Here is a 20097-nt window from a genome sequence, read left to right as displayed (position 1 = left end):
TCCACAAAATAAAAAAAATAAAAAAAAAACTTTTTTTTTTCCTTTACACTCTGGCAACTGCGTGTACATGACTATCCTGCCCTAGACAGCCTCTCCCTGTGACGCTGCGTTCTTAATACCTAGAGGTCACAACTCTGCATATCCCTTGCCTGAAGGAGCCCAGCCCTAAACATGGGAGAGGAGTGTGACAAGTGAGCTCCTCTGGTCAGGGACTCCCCCAAGTCCCCACCCCCAGCCCTCCACCAGTTCTGCAATCTCAACACTTAGCCAGGTACCTCACAGTACAAGTGATTGGCAGTCGTGGGGATGCATATGAACTCTATTTGAGGGACTTAGGATCAGTGCTAGGGATGAACTACAGGTGGCCAACCTGCCCACGGAAATTGTAAGCAGGAGTCTGTTTGGTCATATTTTGTCTGGGGTAAATAGGTCATGTCTTCAGGAAAGCTAAAAAAAAAAAAAAGCTAAGTTTGGATTAAGGTGCAGGGAAAACTACAATTCCCAGAAAGCTCTGGAATAGTTAACCAAAGAGAACTACAGTTCCCAGAAGGCCTTTAATTGGCCTCAGGTGCCCCACCTGCCTGTGTCAAATACTGCGTGTGAAATCATACAGATCTTTTCCAAACTCGACCAAAACGTAATACCTAAAGGGATGGTACCCTAAATACAGCTATCGAGATTGTCTATCTTGGTGTATATCATTTATACTTAAATTGTCCGCTGGGCTATGACCCACGGAGTACCTGACTGTGCTTATGAAGTGTTCGGCAAAAAAGGTTTACTTACTGCAGTGTCACCAGTCAGTAATGACGTTCGGGCCGCTGGGCTTACCTGGATCCCTAGTGCGTGTGAAGGTGTAACACGCCTGATATAAACAGAAGAGACATTTAGCCACAGGTTTTCAAAAGGGCACGCTGCTCCAGGGGACATGAAGCAGCATGCTAGAACCAGCCAAGAATAAAGGTGTCCTCCGCGTCCCTATCGCCCCCTTCTTGCTCGTTAGAAAGAGCAAAAAGGCGAGGCCAAAACTGAGGCCAAGCCTTCTATCTGGTAACCCAAAAACTAGAAAGGCAGAAAAGCAACCAGAGGCGGGAAAAGCCCAACCAGGCCAGAGGAAATACAGCCGCTGCCGAGAGCCGAGAAGTTCAGAAGCTCCGCTTGTTACCTAAAACCAGATGGGGACAGAGACGCCACACCTGGGCCCAGGCGTGTCTCGCCCTCGGTCCCTGCAGAGCTGAGGCCAGGAATGACAGGAATTCTCCCTTGCAGCTCCCAGCTTAGGACAGTCACAGCCATCTCCGAGGCCGCTCTCAGGGGAAAATGGCCAAAAAGCATGTAGCGGCTCCTTTAAGGCTCCTCCTCGCCCTCCCTCCCTCGCCCACGTGACCCGGGGCGGCCGCGCGCCGGCTCGGCCCCCCGCGCAAGCGGCGATGGCGGCGGCGGCGGGAGCTGCAGCGGCGGCGGCCGCCGAGGTGCGGAAGGGGAGGGGGAGAGGCGGGTGCATGCCCGCGCGCGCGCCCGGGGGAAGCGCGCGCCCGTGCAATGCTCCGGGGGTGCAACGGGGCCGGGGGGCCCGGGCGGGACTTGCAGCAATCCAGGGGGCCAGCACCGGGGGCGGATGAGGGGACCAGGGTGTGGGAGGTGGGGGGAGTGGGCACGGAGGCGCGCGTGCAGCCGCCGGCTGCCCCTGAGTGGGCGGCGGGCGCCGGGGCCCCAGGAGCACGCGTGAGGGGCACGAGGGGCCGTCCACCGGGCTGGGGGGCAGCGGGTGCTGGAGGGGTTGGTGCCCGGGGTCCCCGCGGCCTGGGGGACAAAGGGGGAGCGGCGCGTGCAGCCGGGAGGAGGGGGCGGGGCCGGGGCGCGGAGGCCCCGCCCCCTCCCCCTCCTCTTCTCTCGGCCCCAGAGATGCGGGGTCTACCGAGAGGGAGGGGGTTGATGCGGGCCCGGGGGAGGGGTCGTGCGGCCCCTCCGGGCAGCCGAGGCCGCGGAAGGGGGGGGCCCCATAGAGGAAGAGGTAGGCCCCGGAGCCTACTCTCTCTTCCCAGGGCCCAGGCATCCTGGACCCCCCAACTCTCTACTGGGCTGACCAGCCCTCCTGTCCCTTGTCTCCCCTCCCAGGGGGAGGCCCCCGCTGAGATGGGGGCGCTGCTGCTGGAGAAGGAAACCAGAGGAGCCACCGAGAGAGGTGAGTGCAGCTAAAACGGGCCCCAATTGGACCGTCACCTTCCCTAAACACAGGATCTCCTGAGCCCTTAGCTCTGAACTTTTTCTCTTCCTCTACAGTTCATGGCTCTTTGGGGGACACACCTCGTAGTGAAGAAACCCTGCCCAAGGCCACCCCCGACTCCCTGGAGCCTGCTGGCCCCTCATCTCCAGCCTCTGTCACTGTCACTGTTGGCGATGAGGGGGCTGACACCCCTGTAGGGGCTACACCACTCATTGGGGATGAATCTGAGAATCTTGAGGGAGATGGGGACCTCCGTGGGGGCCGGATCCTGCTGGGTGAGAGGCTGGGTAGCCTGGGGGGTTGGTGGGAAATTTCTGAGTCTTGCCTTCTTTCTTATCTTGCCTTTTGCTTGCCTGTTTTCTAGGCCATGCCACAAAGTCATTCCCCTCTTCCCCCAGCAAGGGGGGTTCCTGTCCTAGCCGGGCCAAGATGTCAATGACAGGGGCGGGAAAATCACCTCCATCTGTCCAGAGTTTGGCTATGAGGCTACTGAGTATGCCAGGAGCCCAGGGAGCTGCAGCAGCAGGGTCTGAACCCCCTCCAGCCACCACGAGCCCAGAGGGACAGCCCAAGGTCCACCGAGCCCGCAAAACCATGTCCAAACCAGGAAATGGACAGGTGAGTGGGATGGGAGAGATGGGATAATCAACCATAAACCTTTGGTGAGCTCTTTTACAGTTTCACTTAAGGCTTCTACTCCATTTACTCATTCACATATTTAAGCAAGGGGCTGCTGTGTGTCAAATATTAGGCTGTGCTTGATCTGTGAACCAACAGACAGGTTCCTCTCTTCCTGCAGTTTACATTCTTGGGTGGTGAAAGTTTGATGTTAAAGAGTCAATTATATAGTTAATGTCTTAATTACTCTTATGATAATGACAAGGTAAGGGAATTTCAAACCACTCTTCCTTTCTACCTCAAAGCAAGCCCTTGGGGAACTCATCTGTCACTGCTCTATTTGTAAAGTTTTTCCTGGGAATCCCAGTGGGAAAGGAGATGAGGGCCACAGAAATAATAGAGGAGGGAAGTGACAAGGGCACCAGAAGCTTTATGACCAAGTTCTAGGGTTCTTGGGTCATACCTATTGTTGACCTAAAGGAAAAAACTGAGGCAAACTTAACATTAAGTAAAGTATATTTGGTCAGGTTTTGAGGACAGCCTTTAGGAGCAAAGATTCAAGTTGCCCTGAAAATACACTCTGATTAGCAGCAGTTATAAGTAGGGGTTTTTTTGTTTGTTTTGTTTTGTTTTTGAAGACAGTTTCACTATGTTGCCCAGGCTGGTCTCAAAACTGCTGGGCTTCAGCAATCTTCCTGCCTTGACCTCGCAAAGTGCTGGGATTACAGGTGCAAGCCACCACAACCAGCCCACAAGTAGGTTTTTAAAGGAAAAGAAGATTGGATGACGTGAAGATATTGAAAAAAAAACAGGCTGACTCTGGGCACACTGCGTAGGAGTTAGCCCTGCTCTGGAAGGAGCCGCAAAAAGAAAAAAAAAAGATAAAAATTGTTTAAAAGATTGAAGAAATAACAAAGGAAAAGAAGAGGCAGTTCCTAAATTGTTTACCAGTTTACATTAGAATAACAAGCTATTGATCTGCTATACATTGTTCTTTGTCTCACAGATATTAGGCACATGAAGATAATGGGTGAAGCAGCACCCTAGTCAGGTACAAAATGCCTTTAAGCAGTTGCCTCCAGGCATGGGCCCTAACCGTTCCATACTGACTCCTCGCTGAGCCTGATCAATTTTGCCTGCTTCACATAGCACAGGTTGCTATGAGCTACCTTTCCTTTCTCACTATGATAAACATTAATTTTTATAGTTGCAATTCATTTTGTAAAAAATAGGGAAGAAAAGGAAAATTGAATTTATAAATTAGGTACAGTGAGAGATTAACAACAATAGTAACATGATAGCGTAATCCTAACAGTAGGCCAGGCGTGGCTTGCCTATAATCTCAACACTTTCAGAGGCCAAGGCCGGCAATCACTTGAGGTCAGGAGTTCGAGACCAGCCTGGTAAACATGTCCAAACCCCGTCTCTAACTAAAATAATAATAATAATAATAATAATAATAATAATAATAATAATAAATTAGCCAGGCGTGGTGGTGTGCGCCTGTAATCCCAGCTAGTCGAGAGGCTGAGGCAGGAGAATCACTTGCAGTGAGCCAAGATCGTGCCACTGCGGTTCAGCCTGGGCAACAGAGCGAGACTCAAAAAAAATAGCACAATTCTAACAATATGCCACCATCACTGCTGATGAACTGGATAAGAGGGGACTAGTGTCACGTAAAATTTACCATCTGAAAAACAATTTTAGGCCAGGCGCAGTGGCTCACGCCTGTAATCTCAGCACTTTGGAGGCCGAGGCGAGAGGATCACCTGAGGTCAGGAGTTTGAGACCAGCCTGGCCAACATAGTGAAACCCTGTCTCTACTAAAAATACAAAAATTAGGCCAGGCGGGGTGGCTCACGCATGTAATCCCAGCACTTTGGGAGGCCAAGGCAGGTGGATCACCTGAGGTCAGGAGTTCGAGACCAGCCGGACGAACATGGTGAAACCCCATCTCTATTAAAAATACAAAATTAGCCGGGCATGGTGGTACATGCCTGTAACAGTCCGCTACTTGGGAGGCTGAGGCAGGAGAATCGCTTGAATCCAGGAGGCAGAGGTTGTAGTTAGCCGAGATCCTGCCATTGCACTCCAGCCTGGACAACAAGAGCAAAACTCCGTCTCAAAAAAAAAAAAAAAATACAAAAAGTAGCCGAGCGTGGTGGCATGTGCCTATAGTTCCAGCTACTCAGGAGGCAGAGGTGAGAGAAACGCTTGAACCTGGGAGGTAGAGGCTGCAGTGAACTGAGATCGCGCCACTGCACTCCAGCTTGGGCAACAGAGTGAGACTCCATCTAAAAATTTAAAAATAAAATAAAAAACATTTTTAAGTATATAATTTAATGGTATTAAATACTTTCATCAGGTGCAATCATCAGTCACCATAACTCATCTTGTAAAACTGAAACTCTGTACCCATTAAAACATAACTCTCCATTCCCTCCACCCCCTAGCCCCTGGCAAGGACCACTGTCCTTTCTTTCTCTATAAATTTGAGTAAGTACTTTATCTAAGTGTAATCGTACAGTATTTATCCTTTTGTGACTGGCTTATTTCACTTAGCATAATGTCCTCAAGGTTCATCTATGTTGTACCATGTCAGAATTTCTTTCCTTTCACCTGGGCAGCATACCAAGACCCCATCTCTAAAAGAAGTTTAAAAGAATGTTTCAAAGGCCAGGCCCAGTGACTCACGCCTGTAATCCCGTACTTTCTGGGGAGGATCACTTGACACCAGGAGTTCAAGACCAGCCTGGGCAACATGGCAAGACCTCTTCTCTACCAAAAAAAAAATTAAGAAGACATTAGTTAGGCATTGTGACATGTGCCTGTAATCCCAGCTTCCCAGGAAGCTGAGGCAGGAGAATGGCTTGAGTCCAGTTCGAGGCTGAAGTGAGCCATAGTCATGCCACTGCACTCCATCCTGGGTAACAGAATGAGACCTTATCTCTTAAAAAAAGTATATCTTTCCTTTTTATGGCTGAATGTTATTCCATTGTGTATAAATGCCACATTTTGCTTATCCATTCATCTGTCAGTGGCACTTGAGTTGCTTCCGCACCTCAGCTGTTGTAAACAGTCCTGCTGTGTATATGGCCACATATAAAAGGTCTTTTAACTTTATTAAGCTTTGTTTTCTCATCTGTAAAATGGAAAAGGGCCTGCTCTGCATGGTTGCAGAGATGAGTGAGTGTTAGTGTGCTTGACACTCTTCCTCTGAGGAAATAGCACCCGTGGTTGCCAGTTTGTGGCTACTGGAGCCTCACATGGCATTTGGAGGTGTGGCTCACTACCCCACCCCCGCCTGGGGCTCCAGGCTAACCCAAGCAAAACTGTAGGTGCTCTCTGACCCTCAATGTGCTCCCTCTCGGCCCACAGCCCCCGGTCCCTGAGAAGCGGCCCCCTGAAGTACAGCATTTCCGCATGAGTGATGATGTCCACTCACTGGGAAAGGTGACCTCAGGTCAGTCCCATCCCCCACCTCTGGTGGCTTGATGTGGTCTGTTCTGAAGGTTTCGGTGATAGGCCCCACACCATTCTCTCTCTTCTTCCAGATCTGGCCAAAAGGAGGAAGCTGAACTCAGGAGGTGGCCTGGTAAGCAGCAGAGGCAGAGCCTCTACCCCTCGGGGGCTGCTCTGAGGGAGGGTCAGAGGTGGGGCTGCATCCCATCCTCAGTAGAAATGGGCAGGGTGTCAGTGGCCTCAATTTTTCTCATCTTTTTCTAGTCGGAGGAGTTAGGTTCTGCCCGGCGTTCAGGAGAAGTGACCCTGACGAAAGGGGACCCCGGGTCCCTGGAGGAGTGGGAGACGGTGGTGGGTGATGACTTCAGTCTCTACTATGATTCCTACTCTGTGGATGAGCGCGTGGACTCCGACAGCAAGGTGAGACAGAGCTGGTCTGCCCTCCCCGCCGGTGCTCCCCCAGGGCTGGGGCTCACTGTCCAGTCCTCCTTGTTCCCTGTTTTTCTGCTTTCTGTCCTTTTTATCTTCTGAATATCCCCTAAGTCGTTGCCCCACGCTGTCTATAACTCCTTTTTTTTTGAGGGGGGAGACGGAATCTCGTTCTGTCACCCAGGCTGGAGCGCAATATCACGATCTGGGCTCACTGCAACCTCTGTCTCCAGGGTTAAAGCGATTCTCCTGCCTCAGCCTCCCGAGTTGCTGGGATTACAGGCGCCTGCCACCACGCCCAGCTAATTTTTGTATTTTTAGTAGAGACCAGGTTTCCCTGTGTTGACCAGGCTGGTCTCTAACTCCTGACCTTAGTTGATCCACCCACCTTGGCCTCCCAAAGTGCTGGGATTACAGCTGTGAGCCACCGCGCCCAGCTGTAACTCATTTTCAATGTGTATTCTGCCCATTTCATCCACAAAGGTGGCCACCACCCTGCACACGGGATTTAGTATTATTATTTTTTTTTAATCAGCTAATGAAATGACCATTTAACAGACATGTACTGTTTAAAAAAAGAAAACAAAAAAAGAAATGACCAGAAAGCACTTTTTTAAAACATACATTATGCTGTTTATATAAAATTCAAAAGCATTCCATTGTCATTTATTTGCTTATTCCGTTGCTCTTTGTCTGGTTTTATCTTATATGTTTGCCTACACAGTAGAATGTTTAGTCTCTCTGATTTTGCCTTTTATTTAACATTTTATCATGAAAACTTGCAAGCATAATCAAAAGAGTAAAATAGGGAGCCCCCATGTACCCAACACACAGCTCCAGCCATTATCAGTACACAGTCCATCTTGACCCATCTGTACATCTCCCAGCACACACACCTACTAGGTTATTTTAAAGCAAATCCCAGACCTCATATCATTTTACCTAAACATATATCCATATAGATTTGTAAATATAAGGCCTCTTTTTGTCGTTCAACATCACTACACTACTGTTTTCACACCTAAAAAAACTTACCGATTTCTTAATACCATCAAATATCCTGTCAGCACATTTCCTCAGCTCTCACAAATGGTTTTTGTCAAGATCCAAATGAGGCCCACACCTTGATTTGATTAACATTTGTCTTAGGTCAGCCAGGCACGGTGGCTCATGCCTGTAATCCCAGTACTTTGGGAGGCCAAGGCGGGCAGATCACGTGAGGTCGGGAGTTCGAGACCAGCCTGATCAACATGGAGAAACCCCGTCTCTACTGAAAAAAATACAAAATTAGCTGGACGTAGTGGTGCATGCCTGTAATTCCAGCTACTCGGGAGGCTGAGGCAGGAGAATCGCTTGAACCTGGGAGGCGGAGGTTGCAGTGAGCCAAGATCTTACCATTGCACTCCAGCCTCAGCAACAAGAGCGAAACTCCGTCTCAAAAAAAAAAAAAATTTTTTTTTGTCTTAGGTCTCTCTTAGTATTTAGGTTTCCCCATCTTCTTTGTGTTTGTTTGTTTGTTTGTTTGTTTTTGTTTTTTGAGATGGAGTCTCACACTGTCACCCAGGCTGGAGTGCAGTGGCGTGATCTTGGCTCACTGCAAGCTCCGCCTCCTGAGTTCAAGCAATTCTCCTGCCTCAGTCTCCCAAGTAGCTGGGATTACAGGCACCCACCACCATGCCCAGCTAATTTTTTGTATTTTTAGTAGAGGCAGGGTTTCACTATGTTGGCCAGGCTGGTCTCAAACTCCTGATCTCGTGATCTGCCCATCTCGGCCTCCCAAAGCACTGGGATTACAGGTGTGAGCCACCACACCCGGCCTGATTTCCCCATCTTCTAAAAAAAAATTTTTTGGCCCAGGCGTGGTGGCTCACGCCTGTAATCCCAGCACTTTGGGAGGCAGGTGGATCACCTGAGGTCAGGAGTTTGAGACCAGCCTAGCCAACATGGTGAAAACCCATCTCTAATAAAAATACGAAAATTAGCTGGGTGTGGTGGCGGGTGCCCATAATCCCAGCTACTCAGGAGGCTGAGGCAAGAGAATTGCTTGAATCCGGGAGGTGGAGGTTGCAGTGAGCTGAGATCACACCATTGCACTGCAGCCTGGGCAACGAGAGCAAAACTCAAATAAATAAGAAAGATTTTTTTTCTTGCCATTTATTTGTCAAAGAAACCAGCTCAGTTGTCCTACAGAATTTTTCACATTTAGGAGTTGGCTGATTGGGTGGAGATTGACACATCCTCTCTGCCCATATTTCTTGTAAACTGATAGATCTAGAGGCGGAATCAGCTTCAGGTGCCAAGAAGACTTGACAGTGGGTGCAAGTGCTTCTGGCCACATCACATCAGGATGCATGGAACATCTAATCTGGTCATTTTTCTTGTTAGTGATAAGATTGACCAGTGGGTTCAGGTGATGTCAGCCTGAACCTTTCATATAAAGTTTCTCATGAGCTTTGTGTCTAGTGTTTTTAGCAACCATTGGTGGTCTTGCCTGTTTATGAACATCATAAAAGGGGTATCAAACTATGTTTATCTTCTGGTACTTGCTTTTTGTTTTTTAACTTAATATCACATTACCAAGATCTGTGCACATTGCTGTCTGTAACTTTTTCACTGCTGTGTAGTATTCCATGCACCCTCTCTTTATGTGGCCCTTTGTCTCCTCTGCTACCCACACTCATCCCCAGCAGCCATCCGTGGGTAGTGGCGGGGGGCAATGGTGGTGGTGGTTTTCTTTACTCACCTCATTGTTTGAGTCCTGGGGGTTGGATATGTCTGTTCTGCCTCTCTCCCAGTCTGAAGTTGAAGCTCTAACTGAACAACTAAGTGAAGAGGAGGAGGAGGAAGAGGAGGAAGAAGAAGAAGAGGAAGAGGAGGAGGAAGAGGAAGAAGAAGAGGAAGATGAGGAGTCAGGGAATCAGTCAGATAGGGTAAGAGACGGAGGCTGATATCTCCAGAGGAGTGGGAGACTGTGGGGCTGGAGGTCTGGTCCTGAAGGTGTTGGGGGGGCCCCTGGGGGTGAGGGTTCCTAACTCCTCCTCCTCCCCCTTCCCAGAGTGGTTCCAGTGGCCGGCGCAAGGCCAAGAAGAAATGGCGAAAAGACAGCCCATGGGTGAAGCCATCTCGGAAGCGGCGCAAGCGGGAGCCTCCGCGGGCCAAGGAGCCACGAGGTGAGGAGGCTCTGCTGCTTTTGGGTGCCCTCCAGCCCCCGCCCGGACCCCCAGAGTGTGTGCACGCACACACACGCTCTCGCATGTCCACCTGCATGTACCCACGCGTCCAGGCACCTGTGAGCTCGCACTCTCACTCTCTCTGTCTCTGTGTCAGGAGTGAATGGTGTGGGCTCCTCAGGCCCCAGTGAGTACATGGAGGTCCCTCTGGGGTCCCTGGAGCTGCCCAGCGAGGGGACCCTCTCCCCCAACCACGCTGGTAATTGCCAATTGCCGGGACAGGGAGCCACTAGGGGGCGACCTCAGGGCAGGAGGGAAAGGGAAGGAGGGGAACCACGCCAGAGCCGGGGTGTCCATGGCCAGGCTTTAGGGGTTCTGGGGCATGGTGGGGTGGGGTAGGGAGGGAGTGAGAGGACCCGCCAGGGGTCCCAGTAGGTGAGGTGCAGAGCCTCAGCTCCTCTTTTCCTCCATCCAAGGGGTGTCCAATGACACATCTTCGCTGGAGACAGAGCGAGGGTTTGAGGAGTTGCCCCTGTGCAGCTGCCGCATGGAGGCACCCAAGATTGACCGCATCAGCGAGAGGGCGGGGCACAAGTGCATGGCCACCGAGAGTGTGGACGGAGAGGTGGGGCCGTGGGCTGGTGGGAGAGGTGCCAGGGCGTCCAGTCCCCGGCCCCAGCCTCACGCTCTCTTCTCACCCATCCTCACTGCGCACAGCTGTCAGGCTGCAATGCCGCCATCCTCAAGCGGGAGACCATGAGGCCATCCAGCCGTGTGGCCCTGATGGTGCTCTGTGAGACCCACCGCGCCCGCATGGTCAAACACCACTGCTGCCCGGGCTGCGGCTACTTCTGCACGGCGGTGAGTGACCAGTGGGGCAGACAGGTAGCATGCCCTGTGGCAGAGGGGGCCCCAGTAACCTGACCATGTCGTTTCCCTGCTCCCAGGGCACCTTCCTGGAGTGCCACCCTGACTTCCGTGTGGCCCACCGCTTCCACAAGGCCTGTGTGTCTCAGCTGAATGGGATGGTCTTCTGTCCCCACTGTGGGGAGGATGCTTCTGAAGCTCAAGAGGTGACCATCCCCCGGGGTGACGGGGTGACCCCACCGGCCGGCACTGCAGCTCCTGCACCCCCACCCCTGTCCCAGGATGCCCCTGGGAGAGCAGACACTTCTCAGCCCAGGTACTGGCCTCCCCCTTCTGTACTGTCTGTTCCCTGCCCCACCCCTATTGCTCCTGGACATGAGCTCCTTCTTCCACAGTGCCCGGATGCGAGGGCATGGGGAACCCCGGCGCCCGCCCTGCGATCCCCTGGCTGACACCATCGACAGCTCAGGGCCCTCCCTGACCCTGCCCAATGGGGGCTGCCTTTCAGCCGTCGGGCTGCCACTGGGGCCAGGCCGGGAGGCCCTGGAAAAGGCCCTGGTCATCCAGGAGTCAGAGAGGTGAGTGGGGAGTTGCTCAGGCACAGCAACTGGGGCTGAGGCCAGAGGAGCGGTGTCGAGGCTGATGCTGGAATCTGAGGAGCTCCCCTTCTCTCCCCGCTCCCGTGCTCCCTTGGCAGGCGGAAGAAGCTCCGTTTCCACCCTCGGCAGTTGTACCTGTCCGTGAAGCAGGGCGAGCTGCAGAAGGTGATCCTGATGCTGTGTGAGTGCCACCCGTTCCTTCAGCAGACCTTGACCAAGCTTCATGTATATACCAGGCACTGGGTACAGGGCCAGGAGTACAGTTGTGAAGGACACAGTCCTTGCCCTGAAGGACTTAGTGTGGCGGGGAAAAGACACATGTAACCCGTGACGATGGGGATGTGGTGACTCATAGATGCTGGGTCCTGTTCTGAGTGCTTATACCTGTTAGCCTTGGCTTGCACAGAGAGGTTAGGGACCTTGCACAGTGCACAGTGGTACTGAGAAGCAAGGCAGGGTTTGAATTCAGGCAGAGCTGATGCCTTTGACTCCTTATTCTGATAAATGCCGTGGTGGAGGCAAGCTCGGAGAATGCCAGGAGGGGCCCTGACCCAGCTTGGGGCCCTGAGAAGCCTTCCTGAAAGAAGTGCCACCTGCCCCCTAGCTTGCTTACCACTTGTCCCTCCCTCTCCCGGTGTGGCGGGCTCTCCCCGCAGTGGACAACCTGGACCCCAACTTCCAGAGCGACCAGCAGAGCAAGCGCACGCCCCTGCATGCAGCCGCCCAGAAGGGCTCCGTGGAGATCTGCCATGTGCTGCTGCAGGTCAGCACGGGCCCGGCCCCATGCCTCATTCACCAGGCCCTTAGGCCCCTCCCCTGCCCCATGCGTCCCTGGTGCCAGCCCTCCTGCCCCCTCACAGGCTGGAGCCAACATAAATGCAGTGGACAAACAGCAGCGGACGCCACTGATGGAGGCCGTGGTGAACAACCACCTGGAGGTAGCCCGTTACATGGTGCAGCGTGGTGGCTGTGTCTATAGCAAGGTGTGCGCGCAGGCAGCAGGGCGTGGCCCCCGGAGTCAGGGACCAGGTTTGGGGTGCCAGCCCGAAGGCTCATTTGCCCGTGTCTCCCTCAGGAGGAGGACGGTTCCACCTGCCTCCACCACGCAGCCAAAATCGGGAACTTGGAGATGGTCAGCCTGCTGCTGAGCACAGGACAGGTGGACGTCAACGCCCAGGTCAGCGGCCCACCCAGCGCAGTCCCTCTGGGTCCCTGGTGCCTGGGTTCCTTGGCTTGGCCTCAGGCTTTGGGCCGCCTTTCCTACATCTGACCTCACGCTGCTCGTGTCTGTCCTCATTGCTTTTTTCTTCCTCATTTGTATTTCTCTTCATTCTTTTCTTTCTCTTGTTTCTTTCTCTTTATCAAGTTTCAGAATAATCAGTTCCTGTCTTAATCTCTGAAAGTGTCCAGTGAGGCTTTTTATTAACTCTTGGGTTGTCATACATTGGATGTGTTTTAGTCATTTATTGGCATTCTTCTCAGTCTTTGAATTATTCCGTCATTGTCCAGAAGAAGCCCCTTTAAGAGGCCTCTGTGGCTGTGACATGACCCAGTGGCCCAGTGGCCTTTGAGAGCCTCCTGACCTTTCAGCACATTTCCTGCCCCCAACTCAGAATCCACCATTTCTCTAAGAAACTCTGCTTCCTTTATGGGAAACTCTTTTTTTTTTTTTTGAGACGGAGTCTCACTCTGTTGCCCAGGCTGGAGTGCAATGGTGTGATCGCAGCTTACTGCAAGCTCCGCCTCCCAGGTTCACGCCATTCTCCTGCCTCAGCCTCCGGAGTAGCTGGGATTACAGGCGCCCACCACCACGCCTGGCTAATTTTTGTATTTTTAGTAGAGACGGGGTTTCACCATATTGGCCAGGCTGATCTTGAACTCCTGACCTCGTGAGCCACCGCGCCCGGCCAGAAGCATTTTTTAGAGAATACAATCTATGTTCCTAGGAGTGTTTATTGTTATTGGGTTGTCGCTGCCTCTAGGACTTTTGAGTGGGCAGACTTAGGAAATTTTTGTTCGTTTTTTCTTTTAAGAGACAGGGTCTTGCTATGTCACCCAGGCTGAAGTACTGTAGCAGTTCACAGACAGTCATAGCTCACTGCAGCCTCGAAATCCTGGGCTCAAGCAACCCTCCCATCTCAGTCACATGAGTAGCTGGGACTACAGGCATGCGCCTCCATGACCAGCTCCTGGCTGTATTTTTTGGAAAGAGAACAATTACTTTATTTTATCTCTGGCATCAGATGGTAGACGCTACTAGTCCCATTTTTGTTTGTTTGTTTTTTGAGACGGAGTCTTGCTCTGTCGCCCAGGCTGGAGTGCAGTGGCACGATCTTGGCTCACTGCAAGCTCCGCCTCCCGGGTTCACGCCATTCTGCCTCAGCCTCCCTAGTAGCTGGGACTACAGGCGCCTGCCACCACGCCCAGCTAATTTTTTCTATTTTTTAGTAGAGACAGGGTTTCACCGTGTTGGCCACAATGGTCTCCATCTCCTGACCTCGTGATCCGCCCGCCTCGGCCTCCCAAAGTGCTGGGATTACAGGCATGAGCCACCGCGCCCGACCCTACTAGTCCCATTTTTTAGATGAAGAAACTGCGACCCAGAGACGTTAAGTGACTTACCCAGGGTCCCACAGCTTGTGAGTGGTGGAGCTGGGATTCACACACACAGCCAATCTTGACCATTTGCTGCTTTGGTGAGCAGGGCCAGCTGCCCCCACCCTCACTCCCTTCCCACCCACAGGACAGTGGGGGGTGGACGCCCATCATCTGGGCTGCAGAGCACAAGCACATCGAGGTGATCCGCATGCTACTGACGCGGGGCGCCGACGTCACCCTCACTGACAACGTGAGTGAGCGTTTGGTTGAGGTAGGGCAGCCCCAGGCCCCTGAGCAAGGTGGAGGCTGGATTCAAGGGCCCAGCTACCTGCACCTCATCTGTTCCCCTCCTACCTCCACAGGAGGAGAACATCTGCCTGCACTGGGCCTCCTTCACGGGCAGCGCCGCCATCGCCGAAGTCCTTCTGAATGCGCGCTGTGACCTCCATGCTGTCAACTACCATGGGGACACCCCCCTGCACATCGCAGCTCGGGAGAGCTACCATGACTGCGTGCTGTGAGCCCCTGCCCCGCCCTTGATGCCCCTGCCCCCACTTCTTGCAGCCTCAGACCCCGCATTGGGCATCCTATCCCCTCTTCAGGTTATTCCTGTCACGTGGGGCCAACCCTGAGCTGCGGAACAAAGAGGGGGACACAGCATGGGACCTGACTCCCGAGCGCTCCGACGTGTGGTTTGCGCTTCAACTCAACCGCAAGCTCCGACTTGGGGTGGGAAATCGGGCCATCCGCACAGAGAAGATCATCTGCCGGTGAGCCCTGGGCCCCTCTCTGCACCCAAGACCACCTCCTCCCCACCGATACCCTCCCCAGGCTCCATTGCATCCTCACAACATTCCCCAACCCCTCCCCATGCACCACTGAATCCCCAGAACCACCCACAGGCCCCCTCCCCACTAGGGTTGCCAGATACAGCAAATAAAAATAGAAGACACCCAGTTAAACTGGAATTTCAGATGCACAGATGCATACTTTTTTAGTGTGAGAATGTCCTGTGTAATTTTTGGGACATACTAAAAAGCTATTTCTTGTTTATCTAAAATTCTATGTTAACTGGCTGTCCTGCATCTTACCTGGCAACCTTACTCCCCTGCCCCCAGCCCCAGGAACCTCCCCAACTCTCTTCCTTATACCTGGAGTAGCTCCTCACCCCCTTTTCCAGCTTCCCAGCCCCTTCTTCCCGTCTTCTGCAGGGACGTGGCTCGGGGCTATGAGAACGTGCCCATTCCCTGTGTCAACGGTGTGGATGGGGAGCCCTGCCCTGAGGATTACAAGTACATCTCGGAGAACTGCGAGACGTCCACCATGAACATCGATCGCAACATCACCCACCTGCAGGTGAATAGGGGGCCCGGGGCCTCCCCAAAAGGACACCGAGAGCTGCCAAGTACAGTTGGACAAGCTTCAAACCAGCAAAGGCACCTGGCCAAGGAAGGGTTGGCTGAAAGGGAGCCCTGGTGTGGGGTCGCATCCCCCCCAGGGGAGGGATCCTTTTCCTAGGTCACAGCAAGGTATCATATGAGCTCCCAGTAGCCCTGGGGACACCACCATACTGATTACCCGTCACCCTAGGACCATCACCACCCACTGTTGTAACACATGGACCCCAAAGAAAGGACAGTGGTTAGGGGGTCAGGGGGCATCAAGAGTAGAGGGGCCCAGAGCGATCATGGGGTTGAGCTGACCCCTGCCTCCTCGCCCCAGCACTGCACGTGTGTGGACGACTGCTCTAGCTCCAACTGCCTGTGCGGCCAGCTCAGCATCCGGTGCTGGTATGACAAGGTGCGTGCCCCTTGCCTTGGCCACAGACACCCGGCCCCTCCTTCAGAGGAGCCAGCCTCCAATAGGCCAGCTCCCTGGGACCATGTCCCTCACCTCCTACCCTGTGGGGGAAGTGACTGAGAGGGCTGGGCAAGGCCTGGGAATCCTGGGACGTGGCTGGGACAGCGATGGGCGTGTGCCCAGGTCTATGCAAACCAGGGATGATGCTCCTGCATTTCCTGCTCTCGGATCTCAGCGCCTGTGTGACCTCCCCAACCCCAACTTCCCTGTCTCTGTAGAGTCTTGGGGTTCCTGGGTGGGCAGCTGAGGTGGCCCCCACAGAGAAACCACTGTCCTCCCCTCCGCACCCTAGGATGGGCGATTGCTCCAGGAATTTAACAAGATTGAGCCCCCGCTGATTTTCGAGTGTAACCAGGCGTGCTCATGCTGGAGAAACTGCAAGAACCGGGTTGTACAGAGTGGCATCAAGTGAGGCCCTGCTCCACAGCCCACCCTCTCCCCACCTCACCCTTTCCTCCCTGCCCCTGAGGCTTTTCCAGGGCCTCCACCCAACAGCGCCATCTCTCCTACCCCCAGGGTGCGGCTACAGCTCTACCGAACAGCCAAGATGGGCTGGGGGGTCCGCGCCCTACAGACCATCCCACAGGGGACCTTCATCTGCGAGTAAGTCACCGGGAGCACCTTAACGCCTGGTGGGAAGGGGATACATGGCCACTGCTGACTGCCAGGCCTCCCTCTCAGCCATCTGCCCTGTTGAGTCACATGTCTCCATCTGGCCACTCTCCAGCCAGCCTCCTCTGACCCCTATTCCTGCAGCTGAGCAGCCAGCCTCCTCTGACCCCCATCCCCCCAGCTGAGAATGGCACCTGCCTCCACTCTGCCCAGACCACAGAGCTTGTCTTCCCTCCCCTCCACCTCCACCCTCTACCTTCCCCTCCACCCCCTCCTCGCCCTTCCTAGCTGGAGAAAGTGCCAGTTTGGGAGACAAACAGACTTGGGTTTGAGCCCCTCTCTGCTTCTGGATGTTCTTGGCCAAGTTACTTAACCTCTTTGAGCCTTATTTTTCTTGTCTGTAGAGTGGAGGTGATAACAGCTACCTATGTGTCCACCTCCTCAGGGGCCTGTCCCTCTCCATCAGTTCTTTGCCCAGCATCTGTAATCTCCCCCTTTCTCTTGGCTGCCATCCCACAACCCTCAATCTTACTTTGGTCTCCTTTGGCCCTTATTTATTTTTTTTTTTTAATTTATTTTTTGAGACGGAGTTTCACTCTTGTTGCCCAAGCTGGAGTGCAATGGCACAATCTTGGCTCACTGCAGTCTCCACCTCCCAGGTTCAAGCGATTCTCCTGCCTCAGCCTCCCAAGTAGCTGGGATGACAGGCGCACACCACCACACCCGGCTAATTTTTTGTATTTTTAGTAGAAACGGAGTTTCACTATGTTAGCCAGGCTGGTCTCGAACTCCTGACCTCAGATGATCCGCCCACCTCGGCCTCCCAAAGTGCTGGGATTACAGGCGTGAGCCACCGTGCCTGACCATTCTTTGGCCTTTAAAAAAGATAGTCCTCTAACCATACTTGCCTGTTCAACAGACCATCCAGTTTCTTTCCATCATGTCATCTCTCAACTTCTCTGGCAAGCAGCCCCTTCCTGCTGGGCCTCAGTTTCCCCACCATCCACTCACTGCCTGTCCCTGCCAAAATCGGCCTTTGCCCTTCCCACTCTGCTGAAGCTGTCTCTTGACAGTCACTTCCCACCCACGTCCTCTCCGTGTGTCTGAATCTCCCGTGTCTGCTCACCCTCCTTAGATAGCTGGCTCCTCTCCTCCCTCTGGTGTCCAGATATGTGTGGGTGCTCTTGCCCCGAATCATGCCTTGAGTTCCTTGCCACTCCTGTACCTCTGGCTCTTCCTGCAGTCCTGGCCCCTCTCCTGTTCCATATCGCCCATTCCTGCCGGGTGGCTCCTGGTACACAAACCTCTCTGTGTCTAAACCCGAACTTCCCCACCCAGGCCAACTGCCCCTACACATTAATCCCCTTAACCACAGAGCTTGTTGTCTGTCTCTGTGCTGACTGAAGGCTTCCTCTGTCAAGGCTGGAATGCTGCCCTTTCACTTGCCCACCACTGCTGCTCCAGGCCTTCCCTTCCCCACACCTGCCAGCCCTGCCCATTCCAGATTCCACGGGCTTGTGAAGAGAGATGGGGCCTGGAGTCACCTCCTAATAGCCCACACTCACCTTCAGAACCATGGATTCCTGTCCCACAGGTATGTCGGGGAGCTGATCTCTGATGCTGAGGCTGATGTGAGAGAGGATGATTCTTACCTCTTCGACTTAGACAACAAGGTGAGCAGGAGACCCTCCTTACCCTGCTGCTCCCCAGGGCTGGCTTTCAGGAGCCTCTGGGAAGTCAGCAAATGGAAACCTGGGGAGGAGGTACTGGGGAGTCAGTGGGTGGGGAGGGCAAGCAGGGTCGGGGGAGATGTGAAGAGTGCCATCCCCCTGCCCCAGGATGGAGAGGTGTACTGCATTGATGCCCGTTACTATGGCAACATCAGCCGCTTCATCAACCACCTGTGTGACCCCAACATCATTCCCGTCCGGGTCTTCATGCTGCACCAAGACCTGCGATTTCCACGCATCGCCTTCTTCAGTTCCCGAGACATCCGGACTGGGGAGGAGCTAGGGTGAGACTCTAGGGGTCTCTAGGGGCTCTGCCAGGGGGTGGGAGATGCAGCAAACCTGGGACCTGAAGGCCGGCATGTACCTGGTGTCCAGGCATGGAGTAGTGCAGAGCTTCTCAGATTTCAGTGTACATAAGTATTTCCTGGAGGACTTGGGGAAACAGTCCTGTGCCTCCCAGAGAGATTTTGAATCAGTAGGCTTGGGATGGGGCCCAGGATTCTGCATTTCTAACAAGTCCCCAGGCAATGCTGATGCTGAAAGTCCATAGAACATACAAGGGGCTCAGATCCCATCTGGAGAAGATAGGTTGGGTGTCGGGTCCCTCTCAGGGAGCAGGATCCACAGGGTCTTCGGGGTGGGCTCTTGGTGGCTGGGTCCAGGTCCCACAAGCTCCTGTTTTCCTCTGACAGGTTTGACTATGGCGACCGCTTCTGGGACATCAAAAGCAAATATTTCACCTGCCAATGTGGCTCTGAGAAGTGCAAGCACTCAGCCGAAGCCATTGCCCTGGAGCAGAGCCGTCTGGCCCGCCTGGACCCACACCCTGAGCTGCTGCCCGAGCTCGGCTCCCTGCCGCCTGTCAACACATGAGAACGGACCACACCCTCTCTCCCCAGCATGGATGGCCACAGCTCAGCCGCCTCCTCTGCCACCAGCTGCTCGCAGCCCATGCCTGGGGGTGCTGCCATCTTCTCTCCCCACCACCCTTTCACACATTCCTGACCAGAGATCCCAGCCAGGCCCTGGAGGTCTGACAGCCCCTCCCTCCCAGAGCTGGTTCCTCCCTGGGAGGGCAACTTCAGGGCTGGCCACCCCCGTGTTCCCCATCCTCAGTTGAAGTTTGATGAATTGAAGTCGGGCCTCTATGCCAACTGGTTCCTTTTGTTCTCAATAAATGTTGGGTTTGGTAATAAACTGCGATTTTTGTGTTGGGGTGGGGAGAAAGCATACTTGGCTAGAGGGAATGTGGGTCCAAGGGCCACAATAGGATGGGAAGCAGGCTGGACAGGTGTGGCTGGTGTGATGGCCGCCCAGTGCGGGGCAGGGAGGTGGGGGGCCACTATGAAGATCCAGTTTCACAGGCACGGTGGCTGACACCTATAATCCCAGCACTTTGGGAGGCCAAGGCAGGCGAATCACCTGAGATCAGGAGTTCAAGACCAGCCTGGCCAACTTGGTGAAACCCCATCTCTACTCAAAATAGAAAAAATTTGCTGGGCGTGGTGGCAGGCACCTGTAATCCTGGCTACTCCAGAGGCTGAGGCAGGAGAACCGCTTGAAGCCAGGAGGCGGAGGTTGCAGTGAGCCAAGATTGAGTCACTGCACACCAGCCTGGGCAACAAGAGCGAAACTCCATCTCAAAAAGAAAAAAACAGGTCCAATTTCCACACTTTAATCTTTGGCGGGAGCGTGTTGGGAGTGTACGGCAGTTAAGGTAGTTTGCGAGATTATAAAGCGTTTTCTTATCAGAGCATGCCAGGTCGTTCACTGTGGTCCGTAGTGCCCCCAGGAAATAGCCCTGAGCCCGCGTCCCAGGCTCCAGCTCCCCAGCCCGCTGGGCACAAAGTTGAGAAGAAGGAACTAGAGTGTGTCGGGGACCACAGGCGGGGGTGGGGCTGTGACGTGTGGGAGGGCGGGGCGGG

At 53.7% G+C, this 20097-nt stretch overlaps 1 protein-coding gene across 9 annotated transcripts; it reads left to right on the top strand.

The window, feature by feature from the left end:
- Positions 1-1387: 1387 nt before the first annotated feature.
- On the top strand, positions 1388-19369 carry EHMT2 (euchromatic histone lysine methyltransferase 2). Of its 9 annotated transcripts, none has more exons than XM_019028901.3 (28): positions 1388-1472; positions 2119-2185; positions 2284-2502; positions 2592-2845; positions 6224-6308; positions 6400-6440; positions 6572-6727; positions 9532-9666; positions 9792-9906; positions 10064-10165; positions 10383-10531; positions 10624-10767; positions 10854-11089; positions 11169-11351; positions 11471-11553; positions 12029-12135; positions 12233-12355; positions 12448-12549; positions 14116-14220; positions 14333-14487; positions 14573-14740; positions 15182-15326; positions 15693-15770; positions 16123-16238; positions 16347-16433; positions 18037-18115; positions 18281-18456; positions 18865-19369. In XM_019028901.3, exons 1-28 carry the CDS (start codon positions 1431-1433, stop codon positions 19043-19045), a joined length of 3633 nt encoding a protein of 1210 aa, XP_018884446.1. In that variant the 5' UTR covers positions 1388-1430; the 3' UTR covers positions 19046-19369. The 9 variants fall into 9 exon arrangements, with proteins under 9 accessions (XP_018884446.1, XP_018884445.1, XP_018884447.1 ...); XM_019028900.2 differs by having other exon boundaries at positions 14116-14241; XM_019028902.3 differs by lacking the exon at positions 10064-10165.
- Positions 19370-20097: the final 728 nt, after the last annotated feature.

The sequence above is a fragment of the Gorilla gorilla genome, chromosome 5 (assembly GCF_029281585.2).
Source record: "Gorilla gorilla gorilla isolate KB3781 chromosome 5, NHGRI_mGorGor1-v2.1_pri, whole genome shotgun sequence".
Taxonomy (NCBI): Eukaryota; Metazoa; Chordata; class Mammalia; order Primates; family Hominidae; genus Gorilla; species Gorilla gorilla.
The sequence above is the reverse complement of the archived record's forward strand: the minus strand, read 5'-3'. Positions and strand labels throughout refer to the sequence as shown.

Bases quoted from the DNA above. Each gene is read 5' to 3' on its own strand.
- EHMT2 (XM_019028897.3), top strand. From the start codon at position 1,543: ATGCTCCGGGGGTGCAACGGGGCCGGGGGGCCCGGGCGGGACTTGCAG. The intron at 16,239-16,346 runs GTGAGGCCCTGC...TCCTACCCCCAG, and splicing joins GTTGTACAGAGTGGCATCAA to GGTGCGGCTACAGCTCTACC. The intron at 18,116-18,280 runs GTGAGCAGGAGA...CCCCTGCCCCAG, and splicing joins TCTTCGACTTAGACAACAAG to GATGGAGAGGTGTACTGCAT.